The following is a 17,510-nucleotide window of genomic DNA, read 5'->3' on the forward strand; positions in this document are numbered from 1 at the left end:
AATTCATAAAAATATCAAAGCTCATTCTAAGATATATAGGTGTTTAACCAATGAAAATATTACATTTCTTTAATCTGCATGAATTCCATGACTTAATGTATGGGAAAAAAGTGGAAAAATATAAATTACTTATAAAGCTGTAAACCATACTTAGAAGTTTATACTAAAAGAGAACTCTTCGTCATTTGAGCTGAATTAGATTGCTAGATTGTTTATGTTTTTATTCTGTTTTATATTCTCCATAGAAAATTTGTGGAAAGGGAACTGTTCAAACCTGATGAGGTACCTGAAAGACATAATTTATCCTTTTTTCCAACTGTAAATGATATAAAAAATCACATCCATGAGGTACAGAAATCCTTGAGAAATGGAGATAATGTATATAACTCAGAGATTATTCCAGCAACGGTATGATTACAACTGTAATTCCTTGTTTTATTACAACAATCTTTCTCAGCTGATGAATGATTGCTATTAGGCCATAAAAGTAACTGTGATATAAGGAAAAATGATAGTATCTTTTTCTCAAAATGTGAACACTATGAACTCTCAGATAATGATTTGACTAAAATATTTTTTATTACTCTCACAAGAAGAAATATCAGCGAATTTCTAACCCTGACTATAATAACAATAGTAATCTTCACTTAAACACATATTATCTCTGTAAAAAGTATATCTTATTCATTTAACAGATATTTATTGAGTACATACTGTGTTTATCTCCACCTCTTTTTAAAATTTCAATAGAAGCAAGTTTAAATAGAATAGTTCAGAGTTGAATACACAAAGTGATGATGTTGGTTCTATATGCCGTCTATGGATATAAAGTTTACCTCACACTGTGATACTGTAGCTTTCTCCAGAAAAGTGGCCATTTCTATGAAAATTTTACCTAATCTGAAGAGATTAATGTAGTTACCCAGGAACTGCTAATTGTAATACAAGCAGTGATTTTGGCATTAAAATCTCAAGTAGCAGTATTCTTTTCTCTATACATTTTTACTCTCTAAATTCAGTAACTGAATAGATTGAGACTTTTTAAAGCTAGAGCTACTATTCTTTTCTGTCCAAAACTCTTAGTTATTCACTATCCAAAATTCAGGAACTAAAACAGATTCGGTTAGCAGTAGTCTTTGCCATCTACACTTGCTATCCAAATTCTTGCTATCTGACCTTAGGAAGCTAATTTATTTGCATAGTTAAATATACTTAATACTTTGAGAATGTGAACAAATAAAGAGAGTAATTACAGAATAAAGCACATTTATACTATGACTGAATAAGATATGACAGCTGCATTGCTGTTTTAAAATAGTTTTCAAAATAAATGCTTTGTTCTTTTTACTGAAGTAAATGTTCCCATTTCAGCTTCAGTGGACTACAGATAGTGGGAATATTCTCAGAGAGACTGTGACAGTTACACTTGCAGAAGGTAGGTTATCTTGAATAATTTTAAGATATAAAATCAAGCAGTGTTAAAATTGGAAGACATTTAAGATGTCATCTAATTTATCTCGTCTAATTTATGGATAAGGAAACCATGTCCCAAAGAGGCAAGAGCAACTATGTTAGGATTTATCAAAATACTTCCAGCTATTTAAATTTCCTTCTATATAATCAGCTTTCCTTTTTTTTTGGTATGGTTTTTTTTGTATGGTTTGTTTTTTCTCATATGTTCTTACTCCTTTGCTCTCTCAATATTCCAAGCTTATTTCAACCCTTTTGTTCTCTCTTCTAGAAATGTCTTTGTCTAGAAATGTCTCTTCTAGAAATGTCTTTTCTCCTCTTCTGTATGGCGAACTCCTCTCATTACTCATATAGCAATCTCTTTGACTTTAAATGCTCTCTTAACTTCACCCCCTATGTACAGATGGATATTCACTCTTTTGTATTTATCTCTGCATTTAACATGGTATCCTTTGTTTATGCATATGTATCTTTCATTATGATATGAGAATCATATTTTATTCAAATTAATATACCTAGTTCTTAGCATAATGGCTTCTAAGAAGTTAACACCTAAATAGATGCTTTAGAATAAATTAATAATTATATACAGTACAATTTTTTTTTATTCTTTGGCTTATTAACCTTTAAGAGTCACTTTGCCTATAAAATAACTCACAAATGCAGATGACATGATACTATACATAGAGAATCCTAAAGATGCTACCAGAAAACTACTAGAGCTAATCAATGAATTTGGTAAAGTAGCAGGATACAAAACTAATGCACAGATATCTCTGGCATTCCTATACACTAATGATGAAAAATCTGAAAGTGAAATTAAGAAAACACTCCCATTTACCATTGCAACAAAAAGAATAAGATATCTAGGAATAAACCTACCTAAGGAGACAAAAGACCTGTATGCAGAAAATTAGGAGACACTGATGAAAGAGATTAAAGATGATACAAATAGATGGAGAGATATACCATGTTCTTGGATTGGAAGAATCAACATTGTGAAAATGACTCTACTACCCAAAGCAATCTACAGATTCAATGCAATCCCTATCAAACAACCACTGGCATTTTTTACAGAAATAGAACAAAAAATTTCACAATTTGTATGGAAACACAAAAGACTCCAAATATTCAAAGCAACAATGAGAACGAAAAACGGAGCTGGAGGAATCAGGCTCCCTGACTTCAGACTATACTACAAAAATGTCCATCATCGCATGAATGGATAAAGAAGATGTGGTACATGTATACAATGGAATACTACTCAGCCGTAAAAAGAAACGAAATTTAGTTATTTGTAGTGAGGTGGATGGACCTAGAGTCTGTCATACAGAGTGAAGTAAGTTAGAAAGAGAAAAACAAATACCATATGCTAACACATATATATGGAATCTAAGGGAAATAAAAAAGTCATGAAGAACCTAGGGGTAAGATGGGAATAAAGACACAGACCTACTAGAGAATGGACTTGAGGATATGGGAAGGGGGAAGGGTAAGCTGTGACAAAGTGAGAGAGTGACATGGACATATATACACTACTAAACGTAAAATAGATAGCTAGTGGGAAGCAGCTGCATAGCACAGGGAGATCAGCTCGGTGCTTTGTGACCACCTAGAGGGGTGGGATAGGGAGGATAGGAGGGAGGGAGATGCAAGAGGGAAGAGATATGGGAACAGATGTATAGGTATAACTGATTCACTTTGTTATAAAGCAGAAAGTAACACACCATTGTAAAGCAGTTATACGCCAATAAAGATGTTAAAAAAAAAGAATAGAATTTTTGGTAACTTACCTTTTAATATAAATAAGGAATTCCCTCCTCAGTTGCATTTTTTTAACATTTAATATGTAATTAATTAAAATCATAGTATCTTCACCAGTAACATAAAAAAAAAATTCACAAAGTCTTCAGAGTTATTCATTTGTTCTATGTATATTAACTCAGTGTGATAAATGCTGAGCCTAAAAAAAAAGTAAGTTTCTTGCTTCATTGAATTTAAAGTTTAGCAAGAGAAAAAGGCACTACAGTATATTCTAATGAATTACCCTTACGAATTGTGCCATGAGAGAATTGTGCCAAATTGTATGGGAATGGTGATAGTGACATGCAACTTAGTTTAAAAGTTACTTTCTCAAGTGTCCCTTCCCTATTCTCTAGACTGAGAACTGAAGAATGAATAGGAATTTGCCAGTCAAAGGAATAGCATGTTTGAAGGCTGAGCAAGAAAGTGCTTGCTGTGTCCAAGAAACTTAAGAAAGCTAGTGTAAAGTATAGACAATGCTTAGAGATAAAACTGGTTAAAGAAAACAGGTTTAGGAGGCCCTTTCAGCAGTCCAAGTGAAAGGTGATAGTGGTATAGATTACAGTTGGTGACATTTATACTAGAATTAGGCAGATTTAAGAGTTATTTAAAAAATTGAATTCAAAGGCCTTGGTTATTGATTGAATAGGTGTAGGAGGTAAAAAAGTGGGAATGATCTGGGATGACTCCTGAGTTTCTTCCATGAGCAACTGACTGACAGTGGCATTTACTGAGCTCAGCAGTCGTGGCATAAGAGTTGGGTATTGGTAGCAGGGGAGAGAAAAAGATCCTGTGATTAAGTTTGGAAAAGCGTGAGTACCAATCATTTCAATGAGGTGGATTGGAAGGAACCCATATTGGCGTAGCTGAAGAGTGAATGGGAGATGAATAAAGAAGCAGGGACAGTGTGGACCACTTCAAAAAGTTTGCTATGAAGTGGGTATGGGGTTGAGGGAAGGTATGTTAGGAAAGGAGAGACCTGAAGAGCTAGATGAAGATGAAGGTACTTGATAGGTTTGGTGATGGGAAGTTGAGTACATTTCTATCTGATAGCTTCTCTTTTCTCTTTAAGTAAGTGTTAAGAATGAGAAAAGATCACAGGAAGGGTGACCAAGATTTGAGGAAAATGGAGATTTAATATCATCCCTGATATAGAGTGAGAGAAACATTATAAGATTGTCATATACATGAAGTTCCTATTGAGGCTGATGATCATGAATTGGTATTAGTAGTGACAGCGAATTTCTTCTTCAGTGACATTCAGCTTTACATGTATAGGCCCTGGAAGCCATTTTCATCCAGAATTAGGATTTTACCAGGGCATTATGACCAAAGGACAGAGAGGAAAGGGAGTTTAAGGTATTTGCAAGAGAGTGACTAAAATTATAAGCCCAGGACTCTAAGCTGGATGGGGAGAAAATTTTATTAAGGAAGACAGTGATGGATCTGAAGAAAACTGAGGAATTAGTTAACTGGAGGTTCACATGAAGTTGAAGCAGAATTGTAGTAGAGTACCTGAGCAAAATCCCTGGAAGAATAGAGGTTGTGATCAGAGAATGGGATGTTTGAATTAGAGATTTTACATGTGGAATAATAGTCCCAGGTATAATCATAGTAGCGGGTAACTGCAGCATAGTGAGGTGGGACAGTTAGAAATGAAGCAGCCAAGAAAAGTGAGAGTACTGTTAATCCTTTGAGGAAAATTCTCTTATTATCCTGATTTTACCCATGAGGAAACTGAAGTTTAGAAACTGAGTTAAATAGAATGTTGAAGGCTACAGAGAAAAGCCAGCACTTAAATCCATCCTTGTCTGACACCAGGACCATTTTTTAAAATTACTCGGTTACACGGGTGCAATATGCAGTATGGGAGCAATAAATAGTTGTTGATGATTGGTTTTAATTGGTTTTTGATTACCTTAAAGAGATGAATATATTTGGGTTAACATATAAGAATTACATGAGAAGGACTCAAATTCCTGAAGGGCAATTACTTTAAAATTGAGATATTTAAAAAAAAAAAAAATTGAGATATTTAGAAAAGAAAAATTTTTACTCTTCTTCATTTATTCAAAAATGAGTTATTGAAAGAAATTTAGTACTATTATTATTGAAGACCTGCTTTATGCCAGGCATTGTCCTAGGCACTAGGGTTATCGAAGATGAGTTAAGTTTGGTGTTTGTAACTGAGATATTCAGTAGGTGTTCCACATCTGGAGAAGCTTAGGTCCAGCATTATAGCATGAAAAAAATGGACTAGATTAGAACTACAGGTGTAGAATCTTTTAAGGAAAAAAATAGCTTCTTACATCCCTTCCTAGATATACTGAATTAAAATTACTGGAGGTTGAATCTAGGAATTTATTTTTTAAAGTTTAGTGATTCTGATGATCTACCAGGTTCTGGAAATAGTAGACTAGATAACTTCTTAAAGTCCGTTTCAAACCTTTGACCTTATTTCCTATTCCATTTCTGATAGTAAGGATTGTAATAAAGTATATCCTAGAAGCCATAAAAATTACTTTGTTTTAATAGTTTATTTTTTATATAATTTAGGAAATTCACAAGGAGAAGCAATTTCCAGCAAAGTGGAAACAAATCAGACAAGGGGTTCTTTGTCTCCAGAGCCAGCGCACTTGCTCTCCTCACTTTCTTCATTTCAGCCAAAAATATTCACACAACTACAGGTAAGTATCCAGTGTAATAGCCAAATTTGGGGCCCTTATCGGTCTTCCTCAATCTTCCCTCTTTTCTTAGGGATTTAACAGAATTGTTATAGAATTATAAAGATGATCAAAGATGTTTTCATCATTAATTTTCTGACTTTTTTGTGTCTTGATTTAAGATGATAATTCAAACAATATGTTTTGGAAAAGTTTGAATTGACTATGCATGCGATAAAATTAGTTGTACTAATTTTCCTTTGGTTCTTGTTTCTGTCCTCACTTAATATTTGTTATTAGCTATACTCTTAGCTTTTATTCCAATTTTGTGTCAAAAGAGTACTATATTTGATAAGAAAAACATACATAGTAAATTCAAACATTTTGATGTAACTCTTTTCGGTTCAAAAGGGTTTGCAGTTGCAACCAAGATTCACATCTTCTGATGGATCACCAGCTCTGATATCAGTAAATAATCACCCCTCCTCCAGTCCTTCAAGACTTCTGGATTCAGTAGGAAGTGCTGTAATGAATAATAATTCTCTGCTGCTTGGTCAAACTCATTGCCTTCAAACAGATACATGCCTAACCCAAAACAATAGTATTTCCTCTACCATGGGTAACCTTCCAGGACCCGATCAAAATCTGGTTGCAGTGGATCAGCTGGTGGAAGTTGGAGATGTTGAGGATACAGAGAATCTGGAAGGAAATGTTCATCGGATTCTGCTGGGAAATGTTCAGACCATTCCAATACAGATTATAGACAGCCACCCAGCTCTTAGTAAGTTAAAATCATGATTTTATTTTTTTTAACCTTTATGGACTATCATCACTATTACACTAGAGAGAAAAAAACTGTCATTTCTACTCAGTGGGTTTATAATATATTAATAAATCCAGTAAAACCAGGAGAAAAAGGGAAGAAATTTGGTGACCATGAGTTTAATAACTTTTAAACATTTTAATGTTTTTCTTTATCAAAATTATTCATTCCCTAATTACCTAGTTTTACATGGAAAATCTGTGGTGATGTGAAATCAGGAAGGTCATTTTTTTTTTTTTTTTAGGAAGGTCATTTTTGAATGCATGAAAAAAAATTAGAGAAACTCTAAAAGGAAAACTATTTAGTGTAAAGGTTATTATGGAAAAATTGATACACACACACAAAGAAAAATGGGATGAAGTTGGCAGATGTAAAGGTTAAAAGGAGGATTTTGAGTTATAGACTTAAATGTTGAGTTCTATAGAAATTGAAAGGGAACTAGTAAGACTTGGGAACTTGGTTTTAATCCAAGATTTTGTTGCCTTCACTTTGGAATGAACCCAGTCAACATAGTAATAAATTCTGTTAACTGCTACTTGACCTATGCCACTTCTTTTCACACAAATTGTTCTGGATTGGGCGTTTTTGTGGGAAAAGATCTGCAGTTTGCTTTGAAGAACAAAAGTCTTCATAGAAATTATCCTTAGAACATACATTTTTCCCTCCATGTGTGAGATGGTGCCTTCCAGAAAAAAATCATTGGCTTTTAAATTTATAGGAAGCATACTTTTAAGAAAATTTCTCCAGAGGGCTGTGGCAGTTGTCTTTAGGAACTTTAGGAGAAGAGAGAGAAAAGGAATATACATGAACTAATCCTCACAACTACTCCATGAAATAGCTAGTAGTGTCCCCATTCTACAAGTGAGGAGACCAAGACTCTGGGAGGTTAAGTAATTGCCTAAAAAATCACATCTAGTAAGTGACAGAGAGGGCATTTAAACCCGGATCTGTCTGCCTCCAAAACTTCTTCCAGTTCTAAGATCTCTTGTCCGTCCATTGTGCCAAGGTTTTCTGGGAGCTGTAATTCAGATTGCCTTAAAGGAGTCCCTCTTCGGATCTGAACTTGCATGATCTATCAAGTTAGATCATGATTTTAGGGACTACTTCACCTAAATATGAATTCTCAGGATCACTCAAATCCATCCTCTACTGGTTTTCTCGATATGGTGTAGGCTAAACTCTAACACACCTGTATGTGACAAGCATTAGGTGTGTTCGACACACTTTTCTGAGCAAGTATAGTCCCCTTGACCTTGGTTCCCCATAGCAACTGAAAAACTGATATTCCTGAGAAAGAGAAAGATTTTATCTTAGGTATCCCACCTGCCAGATCACAGTAGTGTTGCTGGTTTGCTACATTTACATTAATTTGGCCATAAGTACTTTGAAATCAGAATGGTAGTACATTCTGAAATGTTTCGCATAAGCAAACACATAGCTTGTGCAGCTAAGTCAGAGCTATCATTTAAGATGTTGCATATTTTTTCTGAAGTATTTAAGTAGTGTGATTTCTTTAGGGAGACAACATTGAGTGAGTATGGAGACCATATGAGAATGGTAACACATCAGTGGATTTGTAGTATATGTTTGCTGTTTGTAAAAAAAAAAAATCATTTTCAAATAATGAGAGGCTTCCTGACTTTTAGTCACACATATTTTTAAAGACAGTTGAGTTTAAATATGAAATATTCCTCATAATTTTATCAAATTATGGACTGATTTTTGGTCAAAGAATCTTTTGAAGAGTGTAACTTTGCAGTTTTCTTGGTCTCTTTTTTTTCCGTACTGAAGGAATTTAATATGAATGACCGTTAAGATGTCAGAAGCATTGAGTTCTCAAATACACCAGCTGATTTTCTAAATTACTTGATTCTTTTCCCAAACTACTGTTGTTGTTTTTTTTGCCTTGCTTCTAAATTCATATAATTCTAAAGATTCCAGTATTATAAATTATATTAACCCTTAGGGTTTTTCTTTTATGTTCGGTTTTAAAGTTGAAGAAAGTCCAGAAGGTACCATTTCTGTGAACCAAGTTAAGCAAGAACCCAAAGAACCAGCATTATCTATGGAAGCAAAAAAAAAATTGGACTGTAAGAAATTGTCTGCTACATAAATTATTGAAGCTTTTCAGAATTTACAACTCTGGTGACTTCTGATGTCATAAAAAAGAAGGTGAATATTATCAAAGCGCAGCATTGTGATAAGTGGACTGAAGACTGGTTTAATGAGCAGCTTTAATTTAAAACTGACATATTTGTTGCTAACTCCCTATTTTTACCTTAAGAGATATTTTATTCCTCTTATTTTGTATAATTCTTATGCTTTTTGATTATCTGATAAGGCCAGTATTTCAAAAGGTCATCTGAACGTATCCACTTATCTAATTCATCCTCTGGAAATTAGATATTAATTTTGGTTCTTAAAAAAGAACAACAAAAAAAGTATGTGAGTTTGTGTGTGTGTGTGTGGTGAATTTTTTTGAGTTCTGAAAGAGTTATTCCCTCTTTAAAGTTGTGAAGAAAATTTTAAAATTGGCAGACGGGAGAATATCTGAGGTCTGTCTCATTTGGAAAGAAAAACAACAGATTTTACATCATAACATGAAGCCCAACATTCACATCTGTGAAAACTATGTGGTTGCATTTTAGCTTCTTCCATTCTAATTTTTATACTTAAAACTACAAACCAGTAGTATACCAATGGTCATCTAGTAGAAATTTACAGTGTCTTGGTAAGTACTGAGAGTTTTAACTTGAATCAGATAAGCAAGAGAAATAAATGTTTTTTGCATGGATTTATACAGTATTGTAGTTAAAATACTACTTATGGGTTGAAAAATGTAGAAATTGAGAGAATTCAGAAAGAATAATAGAATTCCCTGGTGTTAACAGATAATTAGGGGAACTTTTTCATATCAGCAGAAGATTTTTCTTTTTTTTTTTCCCCTATTTTGTATTGAAGATTCAGCTCTGGTTAGAAAAGAATTTAAGTTGTATTTATTTTTCTGTGCCAGAGTTCTTAATGAATTGATGGTATTAAAATTTATAGTATTTAAAGGTAAAGATTTATAGTTGAAAATTTAGTTCATATTTAAAACTTTAAAACAACTGGTGTGTTATATTTGCTTGTTAAATAAGCATATTTACTTCAAATACTGAACAAGTACTAATCAGTATATTCATTATAAGCTTCTCTTTTCCAGAAGGTTGGTAACCTAGAAATGTCAATTATAACTGTCAAATCACCTAAAGGCTTTTTTTCCCTGTAGAGACCATGTGTGGGTTTATTTAAATTTTTATTTAAAAATAAGAATTTCAAATGGATATTAATGTTTAATATTCAAAGCATACAGAATATAATATGAAATTCAGCCTTAATACTTTACATGAATATGAGTCTTTTTGTAAGTATATTTACTTCAAATACTGAATAAGTACTAATCAGTATATTCATTATAAGCTACTTGTTTCTATAAGGCTGGCGAACTGGAAATGTCAATTATAGCTGTCAAGAAATCAACCTAAAGCCTTTTTTTCCCCCGGAGATCATTTGTGGGTATATTTAAATTTTTATTTAAAAGTAATAAGCATTTCCAATGGATATTAATGTTTAATATTCAAAGCATGCAGAATATAAAATTTAACCTTAATACTTTATATAACTATGAGTCTTTTTGGCTTTTCTAAGTTCAATCTCCCATTCTTAATTCACTTTAATTGTTTCAGGTACACAACATGTATCTAAGTATAAAGCACTGTTATGTTAGAAGCAGATGGAATTATAAAATTCCTTGCTCTTTATATTTATACCCTATTTAACATAAAAGTTATTTATACCTATATTTAATGCAAAGTTAATATTCAGTTACATATATAATTTTTTAATAAGAATTGCTTTTATTTTTCCTAAGAATTGAAAATACTTGATGTCAGCATTTATAGAGGCAGGCTGCCAAATCTATGTTATGCTAAGTTAAACACAGCTCTAGGGCTTCCCTGGTGGTGCAGTGATTGAGAGTCCACCTGCCGATGCAGGTGACACGGGTTCGTGCCCTGGTCCGGGAAGATCCCACATGCCGCGGGGCAGCTGGGCCTGTGAGCCATGGCCGCTGTGCCTGCGTGTCCGGAGCCTGTGCTCCGCAATGGGAGAGGCCACAACAGTGAGAGGCCCGCGTACAGCAAAAAAAAACCCCGCAACTCTTAGTTACCTCAAGCCCAGTTTTCTCTTAGTCTGTGTGTACTTAAAGGGTATAAGTCCCAATTAATTTATAGTTTAGTGTTGCATTGTGGGTAATATTCATTTCATTTGTTATTTCTAGTTTTTATGGAAACTTCTTTCAAGATTTTAAATAATAGATCTTTACCTTTCATTAATCACGATAGTTTATTATAGTTTATTGAACTATATTACTTTGGAGACATTCCTTTTTGATGTTGCTAAGGAGAAATGCTTGTTAAGATACAAACTAGTCAGTTACTTAGGAGGATGAGAGATGTCAGAGGATCCAGACTTTAGCACTTGGTCAAGAACAAAACATAGTTTAAAAACATTTCTCACTTAATTCTATGCGAATGTCTCTTCTGATACTTTTTTTACGAGGACAGAAAGTTGCAGTGAATCTTCCCCACAAACAAAAAGAAAAAAAAAGAGCATGAAGGTTTAAATCCCTAATTGTATACTCTTTTGGTTTTTAGGTAGGAACTGGAACTATCAATATTTTCATGTAAGTATTTTCATGAGTAGCTCTTTAAAAATGGTTTCTAAATTAATTTTTAAAAATTAATTTGTCCTCCAAATGCATGTTCAGTCACAGTATATTGGCATTGTATTTTAAAGGTGCTTAGCATTGCTTTTTTAAAAGTATGTTTACGTTTTTTAAATATTCAGTTAATTTTAAAATGCACAGGGTATTAAATACAGCGCATAAAGTTTTCAGTATCTGTATTTGGCATTTTCCTAACAGCTCTGCAGCAAAGTTTGACATATGCTCTTTTGTGTCATGTATTACAAGGTGTAATATCTATAATAGAAAGTTGGATGTTCAAAACAAGCAGTTAGAATTCATAATTACAGCTGAGCTTGTTTCTTTATTGTAGTTATCATTATAAGTAAGCCTCCAAGTGAACATTATATATACTACAGTGAATTATAGATAAACACAGACATGGTGGGTCCTTCCCTCAATATTGATTTTCTGTGTAGGCAGTTAACATACTTAAAAGAAAAAGCCTTTATGTCTTATACAAGGTAAATGTTTTCTAAAAGTCACGAAACTGATAGAAAATAGTCTTGGTGATATGGTCCTGCATTAGAGTTTCTAATCTTGAGGCCTACCAGCTTGTGTTTCATTTTTATATCCTGTCAAAATACATACTTAATCATGTGAATATGAGAAAGATGCAGTTTAATTTTGTACCGGGTTTTTTAAAAAATTAAAAAATGTGTGTATATGTGTGTGTGTGTGTATATATATATATATATATATATAGTAAATGTTTACTGTCCTTGTTATAATGTAATTTTTTTCATTAAAAATACTGTTACTTTTTTCTTAAGCTTGTTAGTTTCCTTTTTATACTTTTCCTGAGCATAGTGGTAATTTTGTTCATCTTGAAGATGCTGAATAAACACATTAATACCTGAGAATTTTGGCTAGAGATTTATGTTCAATTTGGAACCTGAATGTTTTTAAGCATAACTACCAGTAACTCCTGTTATCATTATGTTTGGGGATATATATGCATTCAGTGCTCTCAACTCAGCCAACTATCAACATTTTAAAACAGTGTGTTTAATAGGGTGTAAGTAATTCTTTTTTCCCCCCATATTTTGGCATTATAACATCTTCAAGTACAGTTTTATATTTTTGGGGTAGTGACAGGAGTATGTGATTTAAAAAGTCACATACTTTTGAAAGTCACAAAATCATTAATTTTTTCCCTCTTTGCTTTTTTTTTTCCCTTTATTCCACTCTACCTATTTTTCAGGACCATAGAATATCTTACTCTCTCTCCAGAGGGGGACTGCATCATCTCTTCCCCAGCAACTGATTAGGCTTGAGACATCTTAAATAGTGTATTATTTTTATCTAAATATCTGTAATTCTACTCATTTAACATAATGGTAATGGCAAAGCCTAGTATACTTTTGCCACATACGTGTTAGCTATGAATTCTGTTGTTGAATAATATAACATCCATTGCCGACTGAATTCTAAAAACTTAAGGAATTAACTCAGAATTTTAAAAAAATCACATTTTTTAATGAACCCTAAATTGATTTATGAGAAAAATAAACTGTATGATTAATATGGAAAACCTTTGAGAATGTGATATGGGTGTAAGAGTGCAGGGGAGATGTTGCTTAATGGTACAAACTTGCAACTAGTAGATACATAATTCCTGGAGATCTGATGTACTGCATGGTGATTATAGTCAACAATACTGTATTATAAACATCAAAGTTGCTCAGAGACTAGATCTTAATTGTTCTCATTACAAAAAAGAAATAATAATTATGTGACATGATAGAGGTCTTAGCTAAAGCTACAGTGGTAATCATATCGCAATATATTAATTATCGAGTTAACACATTGTACACCTTAAATGTTATATGTCAATTATATCTCAATTATCAAAAGAATTCTAAAACCAGAGGAGAGAATGGGAGTTAGATACCAGCAGAGTTTTAATTTTTAAATATCTCTATTTAAGTATGTAATTGACATAAAATAAACTGCACATATTTATAGTATACAATTTGGTAAGTTTTGATGTATGTATATGTCTATGAAACCATCACCACAGTCAAATAAGGAACATATCTATCACCCCCAAAAGATTCCTGGTGCCCCTTTGTAATCCATTCCCACTTCTTCCTGACTCCACCCTTACCCCACCATCCCCAAACAACTACTGAATTGCTTTCTGTCACTAGAGGTCAATTTATTATGTCTACAATTTTATAAAAATGAAATTGTATAGTATGAGCCTTTTTAAAATCTGACTTTTGTCACTCAGCATAGTTATTCTGAGATTCGTCTATGTCACAAGATGTATGAATAGTTCATTCCTTTTTACTGTTGAGTAGTATTCCACTGTATGAATATACCATAATTTGTTTATCCATTCAGCTGTTGATGGGCATTGGGTTGTTTACATTTCTTGGCTATTACAAATAAAGCTGCTATGAACATTTGTGTAAATCTTTGTATGGACATATGCTTTCATTTCCCTTGGGTAAATATAGGAGTAGAATGGTTGGGTCATATGGTAGGTATAAATTTAACTTTTTAAGAAACTCTGAAATGATTTTCCAAAGTGATTGTCCCATTTTACATTCCAATCAGCAGTGTATGAGAGTTCCAGGTGCTCTATATTAATAGGCAACACTTGGTATGGACAGACTTTTATTTTTTTATTTTTTGCGGTACGCGGGCCTCTCACTGTTTTGGCCTCTCCCGTTGCAGAGCACAGGCTCCGGATGCGCAGGCCCATCGGCCATGGCTCACGGGCCCAGCCACTCTGCGGCATGTGGGATCTTCCCAGACCGGGGCACGAACCTGTGTTCTCTGCATTGGCAGGCGGACTCTCAACCACTGCACCACCAGGGAAGCCCTGGACAGGCTTTTAAATTTTAGGCATTATAATAGGTGTGTAGTAGTAGCTCATTGTGGTTTTAATTTCCATTTCTCTAATAACCAGTATTGTTGAGCATCTTTTCATGTTTCATTTGCCATCTGTATTTCTTCTTTAAGTGTCTGTTTGAATCTTTCACCTATTTTTAAATTTAATTGTTGTTTTCTCATTATAGAGGTTTTAAAAGTATATTCTAGATACAAGTCCAGTATTACAAATGTGATTTACAAATATTTTCACCTGATCTGTAGCTTATCTTTTCACTCTCATAACAGAATCTTTCAAAGGACAGAAGTTCTTAATTTTGATAACATCTAATTTATCTTTTTTTTCTTTAAGGATGATATTTTCATGTTGTATCAAAGAGATCTTTGCCTAGCCCAAGGTTTTCTTGTTTTCTTCTGCAAGTTTTATAACTTTAGGTTTACATTTAGATCCATGATCCATTTTGAATTAATTTTTGTATACGTAGGGCAAGGCATAGATTGACTGTTTTTGGCATATGAATATCTGTTTGTTCCAGCATCATTTTTTGAAATAATTTATACTTTCTCCATTGAATTGAATTTATACCATTGATGAAAAATCCATTCATCACATATGTGTGGGTCAGTTTCTGGACTCTGTTCTCGTCCATTGATCTGTCATCTATCTCAGTGGTCTCAACTGGGGCAATTTTGCCTCCAGGGTACATTTGGCAAAGTTTAGAGACAATTTTAGTTGTCAGAACAGGGGAGATACCACTGGTTTCTGGTAGATAGAAGCCAGAAATGCTGCTCAGCATCGTAGAGTACATAGGACAGCTCCCACAATGAAAAATTATCTGGCCTAAAATGTGAGTAGTACTGGGATTGAACAACTCCTTTCTATCTTGATACTGAATATCACACTGTTTTGGTTACTGTAGCTTTATACACTGTCTTGGTTACTGCAGCTTTTTAATAAGTCTTGAAGTCAGGTAGTGTAAGTCCTTGAATCTTACTCTTCTTTTTCAACTTTGTTTTGGCTATTCTAAAGTCCTTAGTTTTTCATGTGAATTTTAGAATCACCTTGTCAATTTCTTAAAAAACAAAAAGCCTGATGGAATTATGTAGAATATATAGATCAATTTGGGGGTAATTGAAATTTTAATATTGACTCTAATTTTTCTCTGCAATGTATTAGAGTTTTCAGTGTAGAAGTCTCATGTCTTTTGTCAGATTTATCACTAAGATGTTATAAATAGTATTATTTTTAATTTCAACATCTGATTTTTGCATTAGTATATAGAAATACAGTCGATTTTTTATATGGACCTTATATGTTGCAACCTTACTAAACTCATATATTAGTTCTAATAGCTCTTTGGTAGATTCTATCAGATTTTCTACATAGACAGTCATGCTGTTTTATATCTTCCTTTCCAAGCTGGATGCCTTTTATTTCTTTTTCTTAACTATTACACTGGCTAGAACCTAAAGTACAATTTTAATTGGAAGTGACTAGAGTGGACATCCTTGCTTTGTTTCTGATCTTTCACCTTTAAGCGTGATGTTAACCATAATTTTTGCATAAGTCCTTTATCAAATTGAGTGAGATTCCTTACGTTGTTAGCTTGCTGAGAGTTTTTATTAAGAACGGATATTTGATTTTATCGAGTGCTTTTTCTGGATATATTGAGATGGTTATTTGGCTTTCCTTTTTTAGGTTTCTCAATATGGTGAGAGACTTTGAATTTCAAAGGGCAAAACAGCCTTGCATCCTTGCATTCCCGGAATAGATTGTACTCATTCATCAGGATGCCTTATCCTGTTCTATATATTGTTGGGTTTCAGTTACATTTAATGTTATTATTGATATGGTTGGGTTTAAGTCTTCCATCTTGCTATTTGTTTTCTATTTGTCCATCTATACTTTGTTCCTTTTTTCTTTTTTTTAATGCCTTCTTTTGGTGCAATTGAACTTTTTATGATTCAGTTTTACCTCTTTCATTGACTTATTAGCAGTAACTCTCATTATTTGAATGATTGCTTTAGTGCTTATACTGTACATCTTAAGCTATCACCGTGTAACGTCAAGTACTATTCCACCATTTCACATAAGTGTAAGACTCTTAAAATAGTATACTTCCATTTTTTCCCTTCTCACCTTTGTGCTATTGTTGTCATACATTTATTTCCATATACCTTATCAACCCCACAGTATACTGTTATCATTTACACCTTAAATAATCAGTTATCTTATAAAGAGATTTAAATAATTAAAAATCTTTATATTTACCCACATAATTATTATTTTCATTGTTTTTCATTCCCTTGTGTAGATCCATATTTCCATCTGGAGTCATTTTTCCTTTTACTTCCTTTAATGTTCCTTTAAATGGAACTTCCTTTAACATTTTTTTCTGGTAGATCTGTTGCTTATGAATTTTTCAGACTTATCAGTCTGAAAAAGTCTTTATTTTGCCTTCATTTTTGAATGATATTTTCCCTGGATAAAGAATTCCAAGTTAATAGTTTTTTCCTTTATTTTACAATTGCTGCTCCACTGTGTTTCCAATGAGAAATCTGCTATCATTTTAATCTTTGTTCTTTAATATGTGTCTTTCTTTTCTTTGGCTGATTTTAATATTTTCTTTTTATCACTTTTTCAGCAACTTCATTATGATATTCCTTGATGTAGTTTTCTTTACATTTCTTTCTTTTTTTTAAGATGTTGGGGGTAGGAGTTTATTAATTTATTTATTTTTGCTGTGTTGGGTCTTCGTTTCTGTGCAAGGGCTTTCTCTAGTTGTGGCAAGCGGGGGCCACTCTTCATCGTGGTGCATGGGCCTCTCACTATCGCGGCCTCTCTTGTTGCAGAGCACAGGCTCCAGACGCGCAGGCTCAGTAGTTGTGGCTCACGGGCCTAGTTGCTCTGTGGCATGTGGGAATCCTCCCAGACCGGGGCTCGAACCCGTGTCCCCTGCATTAGCAGGCAGATTCTCAACCACTGCGCCACCAGGGAAGCCCCTACATTTCTTGTGTTTAGGTTTCTTGATCTTCTTGGATCTATAGTTTTAATCAAATTGGGAAATTATTCAACCATATTTTTCCTTAAAAAACTTTGTATTCCTTCATTATACTCTATCAGAAA

At 33.4% G+C, this 17,510-nt stretch overlaps 1 protein-coding gene across 3 annotated transcripts in view; it reads left to right on the forward strand.

The window, feature by feature from the left end:
• CARF (calcium responsive transcription factor) overlaps nt 1–17,510 on the forward strand; it is a 71,387-nt gene that overhangs the window by 41,994 nt on the left and 11,883 nt on the right. For 2 of the 3 annotated variants that reach the window (XM_024738369.1, XM_024738370.1), the window contains 6 exons: nt 246–408; nt 1,372–1,435; nt 5,830–5,960; nt 6,348–6,717; nt 8,754–8,931; nt 11,454–12,247. In XM_024738369.1, the coding sequence (XP_024594137.1) occupies nt 246–408; nt 1,372–1,435; nt 5,830–5,960; nt 6,348–6,717; nt 8,754–8,872 (847 nt within the window). In that variant the 3' untranslated portion in view covers nt 8,873–8,931; nt 11,454–12,247. Of the gene's footprint in view, nt 1–245; nt 409–1,371; nt 1,436–5,829; nt 5,961–6,347; nt 6,718–8,753; nt 8,932–11,453; nt 12,248–17,510 lie in introns of those variants that run through there. The other variant, XM_024738368.1, reaches the window with a different exon arrangement.

This window comes from Neophocaena asiaeorientalis, unplaced genomic scaffold (genome assembly GCF_003031525.2).
Source record: "Neophocaena asiaeorientalis asiaeorientalis breed wild unplaced genomic scaffold, Neophocaena_asiaeorientalis_V1.1 scaffold258, whole genome shotgun sequence".
NCBI classification, from domain to species: Eukaryota; Metazoa; Chordata; class Mammalia; order Artiodactyla; family Phocoenidae; genus Neophocaena; species Neophocaena asiaeorientalis.